General features: G+C 41.1%; 1 protein-coding gene across 18 annotated transcripts in view; it reads right to left on the bottom strand.

Moving 5' to 3' along the window:
• FANCC (FA complementation group C) overlaps nucleotides 1-17,242 on the bottom strand; it is a 221,524-nt gene that overhangs the window by 137,594 nt on the left and 66,688 nt on the right. For all 18 annotated transcript variants that reach the window (XM_028835423.2, XM_077966546.1, XM_077966556.1 and 15 more), the window contains 2 exons: nucleotides 16,177-16,261; nucleotides 9,492-9,586 (listed from right to left, as the gene is read on the bottom strand). In XM_028835423.2, the coding sequence (XP_028691256.2) occupies nucleotides 9,492-9,586; nucleotides 16,177-16,261 (180 nt within the window). The remainder of the gene's footprint in view (nucleotides 1-9,491; nucleotides 9,587-16,176; nucleotides 16,262-17,242) is intronic.

Genomic DNA, 17,242 nt, shown 5'->3' with positions numbered 1-17,242 from the left:
ACTGGTGCGTTTACAATCCTCTAGACAAAAAAGTTCTTCACATCCCCACCTGACCCAGAAGTCCAGCTGGTTTCACCTCTCATTGTCAGATTTCTTTTTGTAACTTCAATCATTTTACCAGTTTGATCTTGCATTAGATTCAATTTCACGTATGAACCTTTGAATTCCACTGTCATACCAAATACTATTTAGACCATGAGTTTATCCTTCTGTTTTATTTTTCTGAGATAGTCTATATGCAATATTTGCAGAAAGTAAAAACCAAGTCCATAAAATATCTAAACTATGTTACTTTTTCAACGGTGATTGCAAACACGTTTCCTAAAAATGATACATCAAGGTCATACTGAGACAGCCAGGTGACAGGGGTCCCAACCAGCCTGCCCACTGACTGAGGTGGAGCCTCAGGAAGTTCACAACATTTGCAGCAGGGAGGCACCTGGCCCCTCCTCTTCCTGTGAGGAACCTGGGATTTGAATGGCAGGCGGGAAGCACTCCAGCAGGGACTCTGGTCTAGCAAGAGTCCCTTTTCTTCCTTCTTACCCAATAAAACCCATTCTCACTCACCATTCGAATTGTCTACCAGCCTGAATTTTCATGGCCATGGGATAAAGAACCCCGTCCTTAGCTGAACTAGGGAAAAGTCCTGCAACAATCCTATATTTGAAAGTTCCAAGTGTGGAGAATAGAGTTCGTGATTAACCTAAAGAGGAATTCTTGTGAGGGTGCAAATCAAAGAGAGGGATATTTTAAAAAGAAACTTATATACCAGTCCTTTATTATTCGGTAAATTATAACATGGAATAAAGGTATTACTTGAAGGCCACTCTCTCTTTTAAAAGGCAAGATCTTGTGGTGACCTCCAATTGTGTTTATGCCATTTCAGCCACCATGGAAATGAGTGTAAGCCGACTGTATTAGTCCATTCTTACATCGCTATAAAGAAATACCTGAGACTGAGTAATGGAGGCAATGAATAATTTATAAAGTATAAAGAAGAGTTTCAACTGGCTCATCGTTCTACAGGCTGTACAGGAAGCACTGCAGCATCTGCTTGGTTTCTGGGGAGGCCGCGGGAGACTTATAACCATGGTGGAAGGTGAAAGGGAAGCACGTATGTCATGCAGCCAGAGAAGGAGCAAGAGAAACAATGGAGGTGCCACACACTTTTCAACAACTAGACCTCGCAATAACTATCATAAAGACAGTACCGGGGGATGGTGCTAAACCATTCATGAGAAACCACCTTCATGATACAATCACCTCCCACCAAGCCCAACTCACCCTCAACATTGGAGATTACAATTCAACATGAGTTTTGGGTGGGGACACAGATCCAAACCATATCAGTGATAAACTTATATATTATGAACTCACTTCCAGATTGTGCAAAGGAGTAAAATTAACTGAGGCTGGGAAGAAGGATGCATATCCTTCTTGCATTCTTGAATGCATATATCTTTACAACGAATGGCAGTGAAAAAACAAATACAAATTAAAGCAATTTTTAAGAAACTGAAAGTACTTTGTTAAATTCACTATTTATTCATAAAATCCTTGAATACATAAGATTTTTTTCCCGCAACTGTGTCCATGTGTCCCTGAGTTTCAAAAAGCTTCAAAGAAATGTTTTTTTAATGCCCCAAACAATGTTATCTCAAAATGCTCTTGGCTTTTAGTAACAAAATCCTGAACCAAACAGCTCAAATAGAAAAGGGAAGAAATTCGAGCATTTATGCCTGGGAAAGACTTGATCCAGGGTCCATACAAGGTGAATATGACCTGTTTTCTCTTTCTCTTTTTCTCAGCTATGTTGTGTTGGGACTAACCCCATTTCCAGACAGGCTCTGATCTCACGGTTCCACATGACCAAAAGCAACTTCAGGGATTATGTGCTACTTAATTCATGCTCATCAGGAAAAATACAATCCACTTCCCAATCTTGCAAACAAATGTTACAGCCCTGAATCTCATCAGCCTTGACGGGGCTCATCTTGACCAACCACTGTGGCCAGAGGAACAGAGAAGCAGTGTTCGGTAAGCCAGGTAGGACCCACTCCAGGAGCCACATAAGATACCTCTCACCCAGAATGAATCATGCACAGCTGGGAAATTCAGGGTACTATTAAGAAGGTGGGAAAGGAGGGGAGATGGATACTGGAAAAACAATGAATAAATATCCCCTATACAGGCAAATACAAAAATTCAATTACCAATTAATCTTTAAAAAAATAACACCCTGAGGTTGTAGAAAGTCAAGCAAATAGAACACAGGTAGGAAAAAATTTCAGTAATGTGTTCGCTACTTAAAAGTCATAAAAACAGTGGATGGAGCTGTGGAAGAGGAATCGCTAACATCCCAGCCTCGTCTCTGAATTTCACCTTGCCTCTGCTATTTTTCACTAACCACCTTATTTTCCCTTTTAAATTGCCATTCAAACTTGAACAATAATTATTTCCCTAGGTTTCCATATCTCAGCCAGGCTAGTAAGGATATAAAACCATTCCAAGGAGAGGAAAGAAAATTTCTGCCAAGTACAAATCTGTGCATAGGTTTGGCATGTCTGGAGCTAGTGCAGGAAGATGCTAGGATCTGGAAAGATCAGGGAGTGGCCTTCATGGTACGTGGGTGCAAAAATGGAAAATGGAAAGATATTAGGGTTGAGAAAAGGTGAAGAGAAGTTGCATATACCAAGGTAGCATGTGGATTTTATCAAAATTTATGACTGCTTAATAAAGTTGGGGTGTGTACTCCAAATAGTGCACAAGATAGTCCACTGAGATGTAAAAACAACATTAGAATGTTTATATGTAAGAAGAAATCAAGCTTTATTAATATTTCACAAAGGTACCTGCACTACAACCTTAGCCGGTCTAGATGATAGATGGTCATGTGTCACAAGTAGTCCAAGTGGGACCCTGAGGGAAGGGTGGGGATTCCACCCCACAGAGGGCTGGCAGGAGCCCCTCCAGTTCCCACTTCCTCTCAGGATACGCATTATGGTTTCCATGTGACTAGTAAGGAAGGTCTGCTGTATCTAACTTAAGGAAGCATCAGATGGACACCTGGCTTCAAAGGATCCCTCCAAAGAAGTCAGAGATTAAAAATACGACTATGAATGCAACCTAAGAAAACTGGGAAATGGTAGCACAGATACTTCTGCAAGCTAATCATCAGCCTCATTAAAATGTTATGCTAATTAAATGTTGGCAAAAATGTTTCAAAGTTATCAGGAAGATTATCTGAAACAAATTTGTACAACTTGTCATTCATTTATTCATATCATATATTCATTAATTCATTCAAAAATTTATACTGTGCCAGGTACTGTTCAATTTGCTAGTAACAGTACACAAAACAGAAAAACCAATTTTCCCTTAGAGGATAGTGGCCATTGAGATTCTCACCAAATTGACTAATTACAATGCCAATCAAAATGCCAACAAGTTATTTTGTGTTTTAGTGAAACCTGACACACACATTCTAAAATTTATGTAACAGTTAATGCTAAGTTCCAACATTAGCCAAGGCGTCTTACAAGATGGAAGAACTTCCTCCTGGAGAGCAAGATACTCAGAAGGCCACATTAATGACGACAATGTGGAACTGGCATAAAGATAGTGTATTTGTCAGAGTGACGACAATGTGGAACTGGCATAAAGATAGTGTATCTGTCAGAGTTCTCCAGAGAAACTGAACCAATGAGATAGACACACACATACACAGGGATTTATTATCAGGAATCAGCTAACACCATTACAGTAGCCAGCAAGTCAGAGACCCAAGAGAGCCAATGCCCGGATAACCAGGAGAGTCACTGGTATAGTTTCAGTCAGAAGGCCAGCAGGCTTTAGACCAGGAAGAGGTGATGCTTCAGTCTGAGTGTGAAAGCAGGAAAAGGACAAGCTTTCAGGCAGGAGGACTTCTCTCTTCCTCAGGGGAGTCTCAGCCTTCTGGTTCTAGTCAGGCTTGTCACTGAGACAGGGCCCACCCATATTGGGATGCGCATTCTGCTTTACTCAGTCAACCAATTTAAATGCTAATCTCACCCCAAGACACCCTCACAGAAACACACGGAGTAATGTCATCAGGACCTTGTGTCCAGTCAAGTTGATACTAAGATTAATACCAAAGATAAACAACAAAAACAACGGACAGATTCAGGATCACACCTGTGGACCCAAGGCACCTGATGCATGACGAAGGTAGCACCACAGATCACTGGGAAATGATTTTCAATAACGGTGCCAGCCAATGGGATATCAATGTGCAAATGAGATGAAAGTGGACTACTTACTACCTTACACCATACCATAAAAGTTACAGGTGGATCACAGACTTACATGGGAAAAGCAAACCAACATGCTCTTAGAAGATAATATGGAAGAACTTTATGACCTTGGAGTACAGAAAAATTTATTAAATAAGGCACAAAGTGGCCGGGCGCGGTGGCTCACACCTGTAATCCCAACACTTTGGGAGACTGAGGTGGGCTGATCACCTGAGGTGGGGAGTTTGAGACCAGCCTGACCAACATGGAGAAACCCCATCTCTACTCAAAATACAAAATTACCTGGGCATGGTGGCACACGCCTGTAATCCCAGCTACTCGGGAGGTTGAGGCAGAAGAATCGCTTGAACCCGGCAGGCAGAGGTTGCAGCGAGCCGAGACTGTACCATTGCACTCCAGCCTGGGCAACAAGAGCGAAACTCCATCTCAAAAAAAAAAAAAAAAAAAAGGCAACAAGGGGCACATAGCGGGCAGGGGCGTCCAGAAGCAGTCAGTGTTCTGTTCTATTTCCTTGGGTGGTGATTACAAGGATCTTTCACAACTTGTTAAGCTTGGCATTTATGTTTTGTGTAAGTCTGTTAGATCTTTAAGTTTTTTTTTGAAAAAGAAGAAAGTAGAGGACACAAGTTATCTGGATATTGCTTAGTACTGCATTTCGAAAGGGAATACAGATAGAATACACCACCTTCGGATCTCTGTTCCTGGCACCCTGTTGTGTGTGTGTGTGTGTGTGTGTGTGTGTGTGTGTGTGTGTGTGTGTGTGTGTTTCATCAGAATAAAAAATAATAGTGGTATGGTTTTGCTAGAGAAGACAGGCATCCTCCTACATTTGGCAGGCCCTGGAAACCTCCCCCATCTATTGTAGCATCTGAGAAAAGACTGTCTTTCTAGGTCCAGTGCTGTATCCTCAGCCTCTACAGTAGTGCCTGGCAAACAGTAGGTGCTCAAAAAGTATCTGTTCAGTGGATTCACCAGTAAAACTATGTTTTTCAAGACCACATATTCCCAAAATATGTGAAGGAGTCCCGGAACTTCGTCTCTGAACTGTAAGAAGAGCTGTTGAGGTGGTGCTCTATGACGGCACATTCAAGGTTGTCAGTAAAACTCCAAAACATTTTACTGATGTGTTTCCAATATAACACATGCTAACATGTCAAGTGTCAAACAGAAGCATTTTTTCTCTGTGCTAAAAATACAACTCAGTCTGTCATTTTCAAATTTATTAATTAATGAATGTTTACTGAATTTTGTAATTTACCATAGAAATTATTAGTTTTCGATTTAGGGTATTTCAATCATACTTGTAATGCTCCAACAACACAGAATGACCCAAGATTTTATTACCACAATTAGAACATCCCGGCACATGGCAGGCCCTAATAAATACTTGCTGAATGAATTAGCAAACATTAAAATATGGCTGTTTTATAATGTTCACAAGGATATTGCATGACAAGGTACACATCTTTAACGTGTACCATGTCACTCTAAAACCTCCACGAAGAAAATATCACCTCTAAGATAAAATCAAGTACACCCGAGATGTGAACTGATTTATAAACCAACCTACAGACTACCTTCTATCTTGCTGCATTTATGGCCAACATGAGATTATGTATGTACTGACTGATGATGGGCAATGTAATTAGCTTTAGAGTTAAGAGTTAAATAATTAATATGTTAACAATAAATTGTTAAGAGTTGAATCATTAATATGTTCTTAGACATCGTTTTATCGGTTCATGTTATTTAGTTCAGGCTTGCTTGGTAACTAAGGAGGGAAACCGTTTTCCCAACCTCCCACATCCTCACCTGCTCCCTACCCGCACATTCATCTCAATGTAAAGCATGTTCAGGACTTGCTCAATTCAGCCAACCACACCCTAGTCTGGCTATCACCTCCTTCACTGCCAAAGTCCTCCCTCCTTTACCGCCAAGTTTCTTGAAAGAGTGAAGTTTATCATCTCTGCTTCCTCACCTCCCCATCATTTCTCAGTCTGGAGCAATCTGGCTATTCCCCTCCACCTCTCACCAAACCTCTCCTCACCGAGTCTTTGCTCACAGTGGCTGAATCCAAGTAGCGTTTCTCGACCCTTCTGCCTTATGCTCCACAGCCACCCTGTCCAACACAGGGGCCACCTGCCACATGTGGCTGCAGAGCACTGCAGTGCAGGAAGCACCAGGGGGTAACTGAACTTTTATTTAATTTTAATTCAAGTTTAATTTAAACACCGATTCTTGATTCAGTTATAAAATTCCTTGGAACAACTTGGGTATGTGAATCTACTTTTTCAACCCTATATTTTATAAAATCTAAATACAGATCAAGAACTTGCAAAGAAAATTTAATGTCTGAATGAAGATACAACACGTAGATGTAAGTGTTAGTGTAACACACACACTGGATTTCAAAGATACATCATGAGAAAGATTAGAATCTCATTAGTAATTTTAATATTGATTACATGTTGAAACGATGGTATTTGGGATATACTGAATTAGGTAAAATATCTTCTTAAAATTAATTTTAACTATTTCTTTTTATGTTTCTTAAAGCAGCACCTGGAGAGTTTACCATTATCTATGCAGCATGTATTTTATTCCTACTAGACGGCGCTGCTCTACGGCATTAGATATGAATGTGCACTAATTCTCCATTGCTTCTCTCCTTCTACTTCTTGGACCCCTCCTTGTATTCTGCAGCATCAATCATTCTTCCACTTCCCCTTAAGGTCAGTGTCTCCCAAGGCTCTCTCCAGTTCCCCTGGGCCCCTGTCCCAGCACCCACCTCACCTAAGGCTTCCACTATTCCCACAGGTGGCTGACTTTCAACCCTCTGCCAGCAAATCAGCTAGGTCCCCTGAGAATGGGATATTCACCTGCTCTCTGTACATTTCCAGCTATGCCTAAGTATATCGACATTTAATCTGCCATTATACCTGCTGGGAATTTACCTTATTAATATTTTATAAATCGGGCCCCCTCCTCCATTTCCTTGAGGCCCTCTCAATTTCTCAACTTATCAGTACAATAGCTTCCAATGTCTAACCTTGGCCTCTTCTCAACCAACTTCCTTTTGCTGTTAGTCTCTCAAACTCACACTGGCAACATGATTTCATGATTTCTCTGACTTTTTTTTTTTTTCTTTTTGAGACAGAGTCTTGCTCCGTCACCCAGGCTAGAGTACAGTGGCATGGTATCAGCTCACTGCAACCTCTGCCTCGCAGGTTCAAGCGATTCTCCTGCCTCAGCCTCTCTAGTAGCTGGGACTACAGGCGCCCACTACCACGCCTGGCTAATTTTTTGTATTTTTAGTAGAGACAAGGTCTCACCATGTTAGCCAGGATGGTTTTGATCTCCTGACGTCATGTTTTGCCCACCTTGGCCTCCCAAAGTGCTGGGATTACAGGCGTGAGCCACCGCGCCCAGGCACGATCTCTCTGTTTAAATACTCTGGTGGCTGCCCCACTGCTATCAAGATGAAAACCTCCTATAGTCATATGCAAGGACTGTACTTGCCAGTCTCTCTGGCTTCGTGCTTCATCACCAACTCCACAAAACCCCAAGTTCCAGGCACACCTAAGCACCCGCAGTCCCCTGAATACGTTTGCTTTCTCACCACCATACTTTGCATAGTGTATTTATACTGACAGGAATATTCTCCCTAACTATATCCTTGCTCTCCTAGCTGTCCTTCAGAATTCAATTAACACGTCACCTGCCCCAGGAAATGTCTCCAAACCCCCACGTAAAAGTAAGTGTCCCCCTCTACGTCACCATCATACCTAAACACAGCTCTAGTCATAACCCAACCACGTTACCTTGGAGTGACCTGTTACCAGTCTGGGAATTCCCTGAAGGCACGGATTAAGTGTTTTAACTCCCTCAACTATACTTAATAAGTACCTACTAATAAGTAGATAGAGTATTAAACAAGGAAAACACAGAATAAAATGTAAGGCTAGAAATTTTTAAATAGGCTAATAAAGTCATGAGTTAAATGAAGAAAGTTAACCCAGTCACGCTAAAAACACTTCATTAGATGGCCCACTTCAGGACTCAATGAGCTATCTAATGCAAAATTATATGCTAAATATGCATTAAAATAAAAGCAGCAATTAAAACAATTAAGGACTAAATATGTTATTTTGTTTCGTAGGCCTTGTTACGCATTCTTTCTTCCCTAATTCTACTTATCCGTTCCTTTCTTCAGTTCCTTACATTAATTTTCCTTCCAATTAAAGTTTGTATTCTTTCCTTCCATTGCCCAATCCCTCTGACTCCCTTCTATTCTTTCAAACAGAAAAATATAAATAGTCTTCATCATCTCTGTTAGCAATTTTGTCTAAAACAAAGAAATCATAAAAAGCAGTGAATGTAACAATCTCACCAGTCAGACTGACAGACAAAACCATATGCACTCATCTGTTTGGACGATTTCATAATGCTAAGCAGCTAATCTGAACCACATGCACACTAAGTGGAGTCTGACCGGCACCGGCAAGTCCTGGGGTTGCTGCAGAAGGCAGTGTGGGGAACAGAAAAGAACAGCCAATGCGCTGCTGATGATGGCAGCTGCAGCCCAGCCTCACCACAGCTCCACCTGACGCCTGCCCTTCGGGAGAAAGCAGAAGCAGACAGGGAAATCTAGGAAGCTGTCAGCTATCTGGACTAGCACAGTAGGTAGCCAGTTGCAAAGTGTGAGCAGCAGAGGCCACGCAGCACCAAGATCTAGTCTGTGCACATGCTGGCCCAGGTGCCAACTTCCGGACACAAAATAAAGAGTGCTGCTCCCGCCGCACTGCTGAGTTTTCAGGTTACTACAAAACAGATTTTGAGAGAGGCAGGGAAGCAGGTGGAAAGGAATCTAAACCAGGTTGGTAGGCAAAAACAATTTTTTGAAGGCTAGCAGTTGTTAGAGTGAAACGGAATACATTAATCACCTGAAAGAAGTTTTTCAAAACCACTCAACATTAGGTCTTCACCCTGAAGAATTGTATCTTTTGGAATTCACAGTCGAGCAAAATTGAAATCTCTTGAAAAACTTTTTACCCAGCAAGATAAGGTAACAGTGAAGGGTATGTTCGAAAAAGTTTCTAAAACATCACAGAACTGGATCCCCCCCAACAATTTTTTAAGCAGCACTTTTAAATAATCAATTTAATTCAAAGAAGTGCAGAGCAAGATTTACTCTCTTACCTGTACCCAGGAGTTAAGTTTTGATTGTCTAGAATTCTGTGGTTCTTTGTTAATTAGACAACATAAGCACCATATTAGAATTTTTTGGCTTTCATCTACAAAAAGGAAAACTTAATGAGTAAGTTTTATTAAGCAGAAAAAATAATCAATATAAAAATATTTGAAACATTATATTTAGGAAAATCTCAAACTACTACGTTCACAGTACAAGTATCCCCGAACGTAACGTTTGCTTTCTCACCACCACACTTCGCACACTCTCTTTCTGCTGACAGGAATATTTTCCCTCACTCTATCTTCGCTCTCCTAGCTGTCCTTCAGAATTCCCTAAGCTTAACTTTGTGGAGTGTTTTCCTTCTTGTGGCCTTGGGATCACTTAACTCTTGTGTGGTCAATTTCCTTTCTGTAACAGTAGCAATTTTTAAAGCCAAATGAGAAACACGGAAAGAACTCGGAGAACTGGGCTTTCCTCATGATCAGGTTTTCACATTTCCAGCGGTTAGTAATTTCGACCTTTCTAAGGCAACTTAATGGTTACAGGCAGTGAGTAGCCAATATTTCTGATTTAATCTTTTAATTTTCTAATTTGCCAAAATATCTTCACTTGTTAAAAATAAATTTAATAAAAAGGATTGCTTTAAAAAATATTTTTAGTACCAAGTGTTTGGATAAAATAGAAGTCTCTTACATGCTTCTTTACTCTAAAATGTAAATTCTTTAAAACACAAAACTTTACCAAACATGCAATACAAATCTGAACTTTGAAATCTTACATTCTGCAGAAACATCCACTTGATGAACCACTTTCTTTTTCCTCTTGTGGTGACTGAGTCTATTCCAGTGAAGATTGTATAACACAATTAAGAAACAAAAACGAGGCCTAGAAACTGAAGATGTCAGTACCCGAGCTAGGGCAAAGCAACTTCAGACTTTACAAGGCCATGGAGGTGAGGCCAAGACACCCGGTGCCCGGAATCAGTCCTCTCTACCACCTCATCTTCTGCAATCTGATAAACCCAAGCTTTCTCTTTTTTCTGAGACACGGTCTCGCTCTGTCACCCAGGCTGGAGTGCAGTGGCATGATCTCAGCTCAGTGAAACATCCACTTCCCAGCCTCAAGCCATTCTCCCACCTCAGCCTCCTGAGTAGCTGGGACCACAGGTGCGTGCCACACACCTGGCTAATTTTTGTATTTTTTGTAGAGAAGGGATCTCACCATGTTGCCCAGGCTGGTCTCCAACTCCTGAGTTCAACTGATCCTCCTGCCATGGCCTCCCAAAGTGCTGGGATTACAGGCATGAGCCACCGTGCCTGGCCAAAACCCAGCATTTCTAAGGACTCCATTAACAAAGAAATAAGAACAATACCAACTCTAGTAAGCGACTTCTGTATTTTTATCCACAAACTAAAGATTGCTAACAGTAATTTTTAAACTCATTTTTTCCCGTGAACATACATAGCTTAAGCTTTTCCAATAACTAACATCTCTGAAAAAACTTTATCAGGGGTTATTCTGAGGCCATTCATTTTTTTCCCCTAGTTTTTATGAGTTCAAATAAAGTATTATAAAGCACTGGCTTGCCTGAGATCAGTTCATTTCAAGAGTCGTATAATTTAACCACTAAAGATCCTATGATTCTTCAGGCTGAACCAACGCCACTAATTAAAAATGTGACTGTTATGCTTCCCATAGTTTAAATATTAGAAGAAATTCTACCTAGCTTCATGTAGCAAGTGTGACAGATGCACCCAATGACATCCTTACACATGCAGCAGGCTGTTAAAAAGAATGTAATCTGGTGGGGATCATTTCCAAACACCACTCACCACCGAAAAAAAAAAGGAAAAAAAGAAAGGAAATGTCAGTTTATGAAGCTTAAATCTAAAAGAATACCCAAAACTGGGAGTTTCCCCAGGTGTGGAGTGATTACACAAACTTACTTCAAACAGTTTATTATTTTTTATTTTTCTCCCAAAAAATAAAAAAAGAGAAGGAGCCAGAGAAACTTCCACCCAACCTCTAGGGGGCGACTTTCCGCGCCCAGAGTCCACGCACCGAAATGCTAATGAGCTTACGGCTTTGCTTAGGCAATTTACGAACATGAGCCCCAGACTGCTATTCACGAGTGCCACCAGCACTCACTCCAGGGGCTGGCATCTGTCAGACTCCACCCTAGAGGCCTTGAACTCAGGCTGGAGCATCCCACAAGGCATGTTAAGTGAGATGGGAAACTGCCTTGGATTCATTGCAGGGACAGTCGCTGACAGTCCATCTTAGTGTAAATTTGGATTCTACAAATGAGTGGAAAGGAAAGGAAGATAACAACATACACTTGCCACCTTATATTTTACTTTTTGATATCTAGAATTGAAATTCCACATAAAAGCTAATGCAATTCTTTAAACTTTAATTCTATAAAGTATGAAGGCAGCAAATGTTTAAGACAATAAATATTTACTGTTTTAAGCTGCTAAGTTTGGCGGAAATTTGTTATACAGAAATAGAGAGCGAATAGTGAAGAAGAGAGGTAACAGCTGTCATGCTTAATCACGAGGGCAGAGTTAGAAGCAATGGACCAGAATTTCAGAAGGTGAAGGCAGTATTTTTACACTGAGGACATCACCAAATAAAAAGGTATTCTCTAACTTTCCATTATTATCAATTTCTTCTCTTCTCTTTTCAGTATCTTTTCATTTCCAACTCTTCCCTCCTTCCTTATTACCCTTTTCTGATCCTGTTCTCCATGAACACTACGTATTACTTACTTTTTTCCATGATGAAAACAGTTTGCTTTTACTATAATTAAAAAGCAATTTTGGGCTGGGCATGGTGACTCACGCCTGTAATCCCAGCACTTTGGGAGGCCAAGGCGGGCGGATCACGAGGTCAGGAGATTGAGACTATCCTGGCCAACACAGTGAAACCCCGTCTCTACTAAAAACACACACACACAAAAATTAGCCGGGCGTGGTGGCACGCGCCTGTAGTCCCAGCTACTTGGGAGGCTGAGGCAGGAGAATGGCGTGAACCTGGGAGGCGGAGGTTGCAGTGAGCCGAGATCATGCCCTGCACTCCAGCCTGGGCAACAGAGCAAGACTCCATCTCAAAAAACAAAAAAGAAAAGCAATTTTGATATTATAAAACCATAAGAAAAGATCCCTTCCAGGCAACCAGTGAAACAATAGGTCCAACACATGCAACATCTGACTGCTCACGGGGTTTCGTGCTGTTCAGCCACCTTTGTGAGCTCAGAGCCAGGGCACACCTCAATAGGAAACTGAAATTTAAGAGCAGTTCAAAAGGTAACACAAGCGTTGAGACAGAAAGGGACGGAGAATTTGTTTCTGGTTGTCGGAGGGGCCAAGGTAATGCAGATAAGGTGCTAAGGAAAGATCATAAATACGAGTTCAAGGACACCAGGATAAATCAGTCTGAACTCCCACTTTTACAAAGAAATACGAGACCCCACAAGTTCAGTTGCCCTGTCTTAGAGAATCACATCTGCAAGTCTGCCCCAGCAGGGTCTCTCCTGAGAAACCCTCCTTTCCTCTCAGCAGCTGCTACTCCCATCAGAGAACTGTTACACTGAGCCAGGCTGACCTGCTTAAGTATCTCTTTTTCCCTGACTGGAAGCTCCCAATGGGCAGAGACGATGAGCCGCGTTTTCCTAAGGGCTGGCACACACACACAGAAACACTTTATAGGCTGGGTGTGGTGTAATCCCAGCACTTTGGGAGGCCGAGGTGGGCGGATCATGAGGTCAGGAGATCGAGACCATCCTGGCTAACATAGTGAAACACCGTCTCTACTAAAAATACAAAAAATTAGCTGGATGTGGTGGTGCATGCCTGTAGTCCCAGCTAGTCAGGAGGCTGAGGCAGGAGAATCCCTTGAACCCGGGAGGCGGAGGTTGCAGTGAGCCGAGACCACGGCACTGCACTCCAGCCTGGGCAACAGGGCAAGACTTCGTCTCCAAAAAAATAATAATAATAATTGGTAAACACGTACTGAATGAATATGTATGTGCAAGTGAAGCTAGCTAGTGGGAATGCCAAGACTGGAACACTTCAATCACAAGATGTGATCCAACAGGGACAGAACATTACAGCAAGGTGGACTTTAAAGTCACATGAGGAGTGGAGTTCTGGCTCTTCTTAGTGTTGTATTCTAGGGAAAGCGACTCACTGACTCTAATCCATAATTATCTACCCTGCAACACTGTCATCAAGAATTAATTAGGTCCATTATGTAATCCACAGAGAACAGTGCCCAGCTCAAAGTGAGCAATGCCTCTCACACTACATCATAAACCTCCCCGTGTTTCTCACATTTCTGACTTGAGGACGTATTACATCCACCATGTACGTCAAAAGGACGTAGAATTTCTTTCCTTCTAAAAAGCAGTTAATAAATCCATGAAGCCCCTAACAATGGGTACTGCTTTTAAATGAAGGTCATTCAACAATTTCTTTTCCTTTTTCCTGCCATCAATATTGGCCTAGATCAATGTTCTTCAAACTTTTGGTCAAGAAGCATCAAGGGTTATGAAATCAGTATCGGGTCATGAACACCACTCATATAGTGAATATGGACTGTACAGAATAATAATACAGTAGTCCCCCTTTATCAATGGGGGAAATGTTCCAAGACCCTCAGGGATGTCTGAAACTGAGAACAGTACCAAACCTTAAATACAGTGTTTTATTTCCTACACACACATACCTATGATAAAGTTTAACTTATAAACTAGGCACAGTAAGGGATTAACAAGGACAACAATGCAATAAATCAACTGAAACTACATAGTGGAATAAAAGTTATGTACTACACTGTATTGTTACAGTTGATTTATCATATTGTTGTCCTTGTTAAACCCTTAGGCCAGGCGCGGTGGCTCACACCTGTAATCCCGACACTTTGGGAGGCCGAGGCAGGAGAATCGTCTGAGGTCAGGAGTTCAAGACCAGCCTGGCCAACATGGTGAAACCCCATCTCTGTTAAAAATGCAAAAATCAGCTGGGTGTGGTGGCAGGCGCCTGTAATCCCAGCTACTTGGGAGGCTGAGGCAGGAGAATTGCTTGAACCCAGGAGGTGGAGGTTGCAGTGAGCCAAGATGGCGCCACTGCACTCCAGCCTGGGTGACAAGAGCTAAACTCTGTCTCTCAAAAAAAAAAAAAGTTACGTAAATGTGATCTCTCCATTTCTCTCAAAATATCTTATTGTACTATACTGTAACTGAAACTGTGGAAAGTCAAGGGGGGGTGCTATTGTATGTATTCTTTCATGAGATGTGTTTCACTGTGTGTGTGTGTGCGTGTGTGTGCATATCCATATGCATATACACACGTACACATATACATAATGTATTTCTGGTCAAAGATGTTAGAGAAACACTGACCTAACTGCAATAGATAAACCAAGGACAGGTAAGCGTGGCCCTGATGGGCAAACACACTGCTGCCTCACTAGTTCTGCCATTTTGAATCAAGAACTTGAAGAAGTTTAGGGGTTGGGGAAAGAGGTGTAAGTGGCAAGGAGGATGGACATACGAGGGTGGGGCAGAATGAGGGAGGCTGAGTGTGTGGGCGTCCATGCACGCCTGCTCACAGGGCTAAACACACATGTTGTTCCTTTCCCGCCTAGTTCACATCTCTTCCAATAATGACTACGACAGCCTAGAAATGGGAAACTATAGGATTCTTTACAACATCAAAGGGGAATATGCATTTTATTTTGGGTTCTAATGTCATTACATTATGCAATTAGTCTTTGACTTTAAAAAATCTTAAAAGTAAATATTACATTAGCTAATAATACAGTCAATCTAAAGCAAACCTCAGCCATGCTCCTTGGGAGGCCCTAGGATGACAAAGAACTAAAACCATGGTTCCTGCTCTTGAGAGTCGTGCTGTCTTCCAGGGCATCAGACAGTGAAGTAAGTGGATCACAGGGAGACGCTGGAGGCCATGGAGACACTCCCAGCAGCTCCTACCTCAGCACAGTAAGGCTATTTCAAAGGAGAATGAGTGTGAAAGGAATCCTGCCACAAAGTGCCTTCAGGCACTGTTAGTAACAGGACCCGGCTACCACCATGAGGTATAGTTGTGGAAGATGAAACAGGAAATGAGATGGACAGCAGACAGGAGCTCGATGAAGGAATACCTCCCCAAAGTGCCCCCACATTCATCTCCACCTTGGATAAAACCAAAATGGCACCCTTAAATAAAGTCACAGGGGCCAACATCAAAGGCAAAGTCACAGCAGGATTCAGACTCTCAAGAATGACTTTACAACACGGAAACAGTGTGTGAGTTATGAAACCGTGAAACAAAATTAACTCAGTATCATTAGTATAGCTATTTTATATTGAATTTAAAATGAAGTTATGATTACAGGCAAAAACAGATATTTAAATCATCTAGGAGTTGCTGTCCTCTAATACAAAGAGCTCTATTTTCCTGAAGATCTACATGGGTGCGTGCATGCGTGTGTGTGTGTGTATCCATACAAACCTACACACACATACCTGGACAACAGTGTAGGAAGCCATCTTTGTAATGAAACAATGAATACATTTGATAAGTTGTTCCATAAAAAAAAAAAATAGGAGAAAGGTTCATAATGTAAGCCTCTGTGAAACAATGCAAAGATTATATTTTGAGAGAACACGTTTTGGATTCTTACCGTATGCTAAAATAAAAGGATTCCAACAAGCTTTTGCCAACAGTTGATCAATTGTGGGGAATCTTTCAAAGATTGTATTAGAATCCTGTGAAAGAAAAATAAATTTTGGTCAGTAAAGGCATTATTCAACTCAGAAAGACTGAACTGACATTACAGGTTGAGGGAGCTTGAATGCTTCTTGTTTAGTATACCATTTTTAAAAGTAAGCAAAAAAGGATTAGAGAAGATCTTTAGGTAAGTAATTCAAATAAAGTTTAAAAAGCAACCACCCACCTTACTTCATCCTTAAACGAGGTCACCAAACTAAGATGTATGACATAGGTAAAATCAATTGTGTTGCAAAATTAATTCTACTCATACTTAATAGCCAATAAAGGCTTCTTTATTTAAAAATAACAAAGACTGCTTAAGAATTGAAAACAAATTATTGGTGATATATAATCCCATATCTTTATCCTGGTTTTTCATTCTAACATAAGAGAGGTTACGAACTCAGCTCCAGTAAGACTATTTCAAAGAAGAAGGTTTAAAGGGACGAGAATCTGGAACTTGTAAAAAGAAATAAAAGCACCCAAAGCATAAATGTATATATCTCTGTTTATTACTATTTTGATAACTGTATGGCAAATGACATCATACTTAGGCTGTAACAATCTAAACCCTGAAACAGAAAAAGGATCAACCAAATAGATTTAAAAACACACACACACGCTATTGTACAACTGGACCTTTTTCCACTTGTTACCTTTCATAAAAGCTCAGAAATAAAAGCAAACTAGGATAGGATAAGATGCAAGCAAGCTGACACGACAGGCACTTTCCGCTCCTGCGGCAACACGTCCCACACGTGTCCCAGCGTCAAGGCTGGTCCCAGACGTTCTGGGACCACAGAAAGGTCAAGTTCCATATGTCTCATTAAAAAAATTTTTTTAAATTAGCATTGGTTGTTCACACAGACTGTATCTTTCCTTATAGTTTCTAAAAACGTATGAACTCATACTATCAATACAAATTATTCTTCAAATTTCCTACTTACTCTCTGATTCCGGGAAGAAAAGCTTAATAC

This window comes from Macaca mulatta, chromosome 15 (genome assembly GCF_049350105.2).
Source record: "Macaca mulatta isolate MMU2019108-1 chromosome 15, T2T-MMU8v2.0, whole genome shotgun sequence".
In the NCBI taxonomy this organism is placed as follows: domain Eukaryota; kingdom Metazoa; phylum Chordata; class Mammalia; order Primates; family Cercopithecidae; genus Macaca; species Macaca mulatta.
Note: the sequence above shows the minus strand (reverse complement) of the source record. Positions and strands in the feature narration are given on the sequence as shown.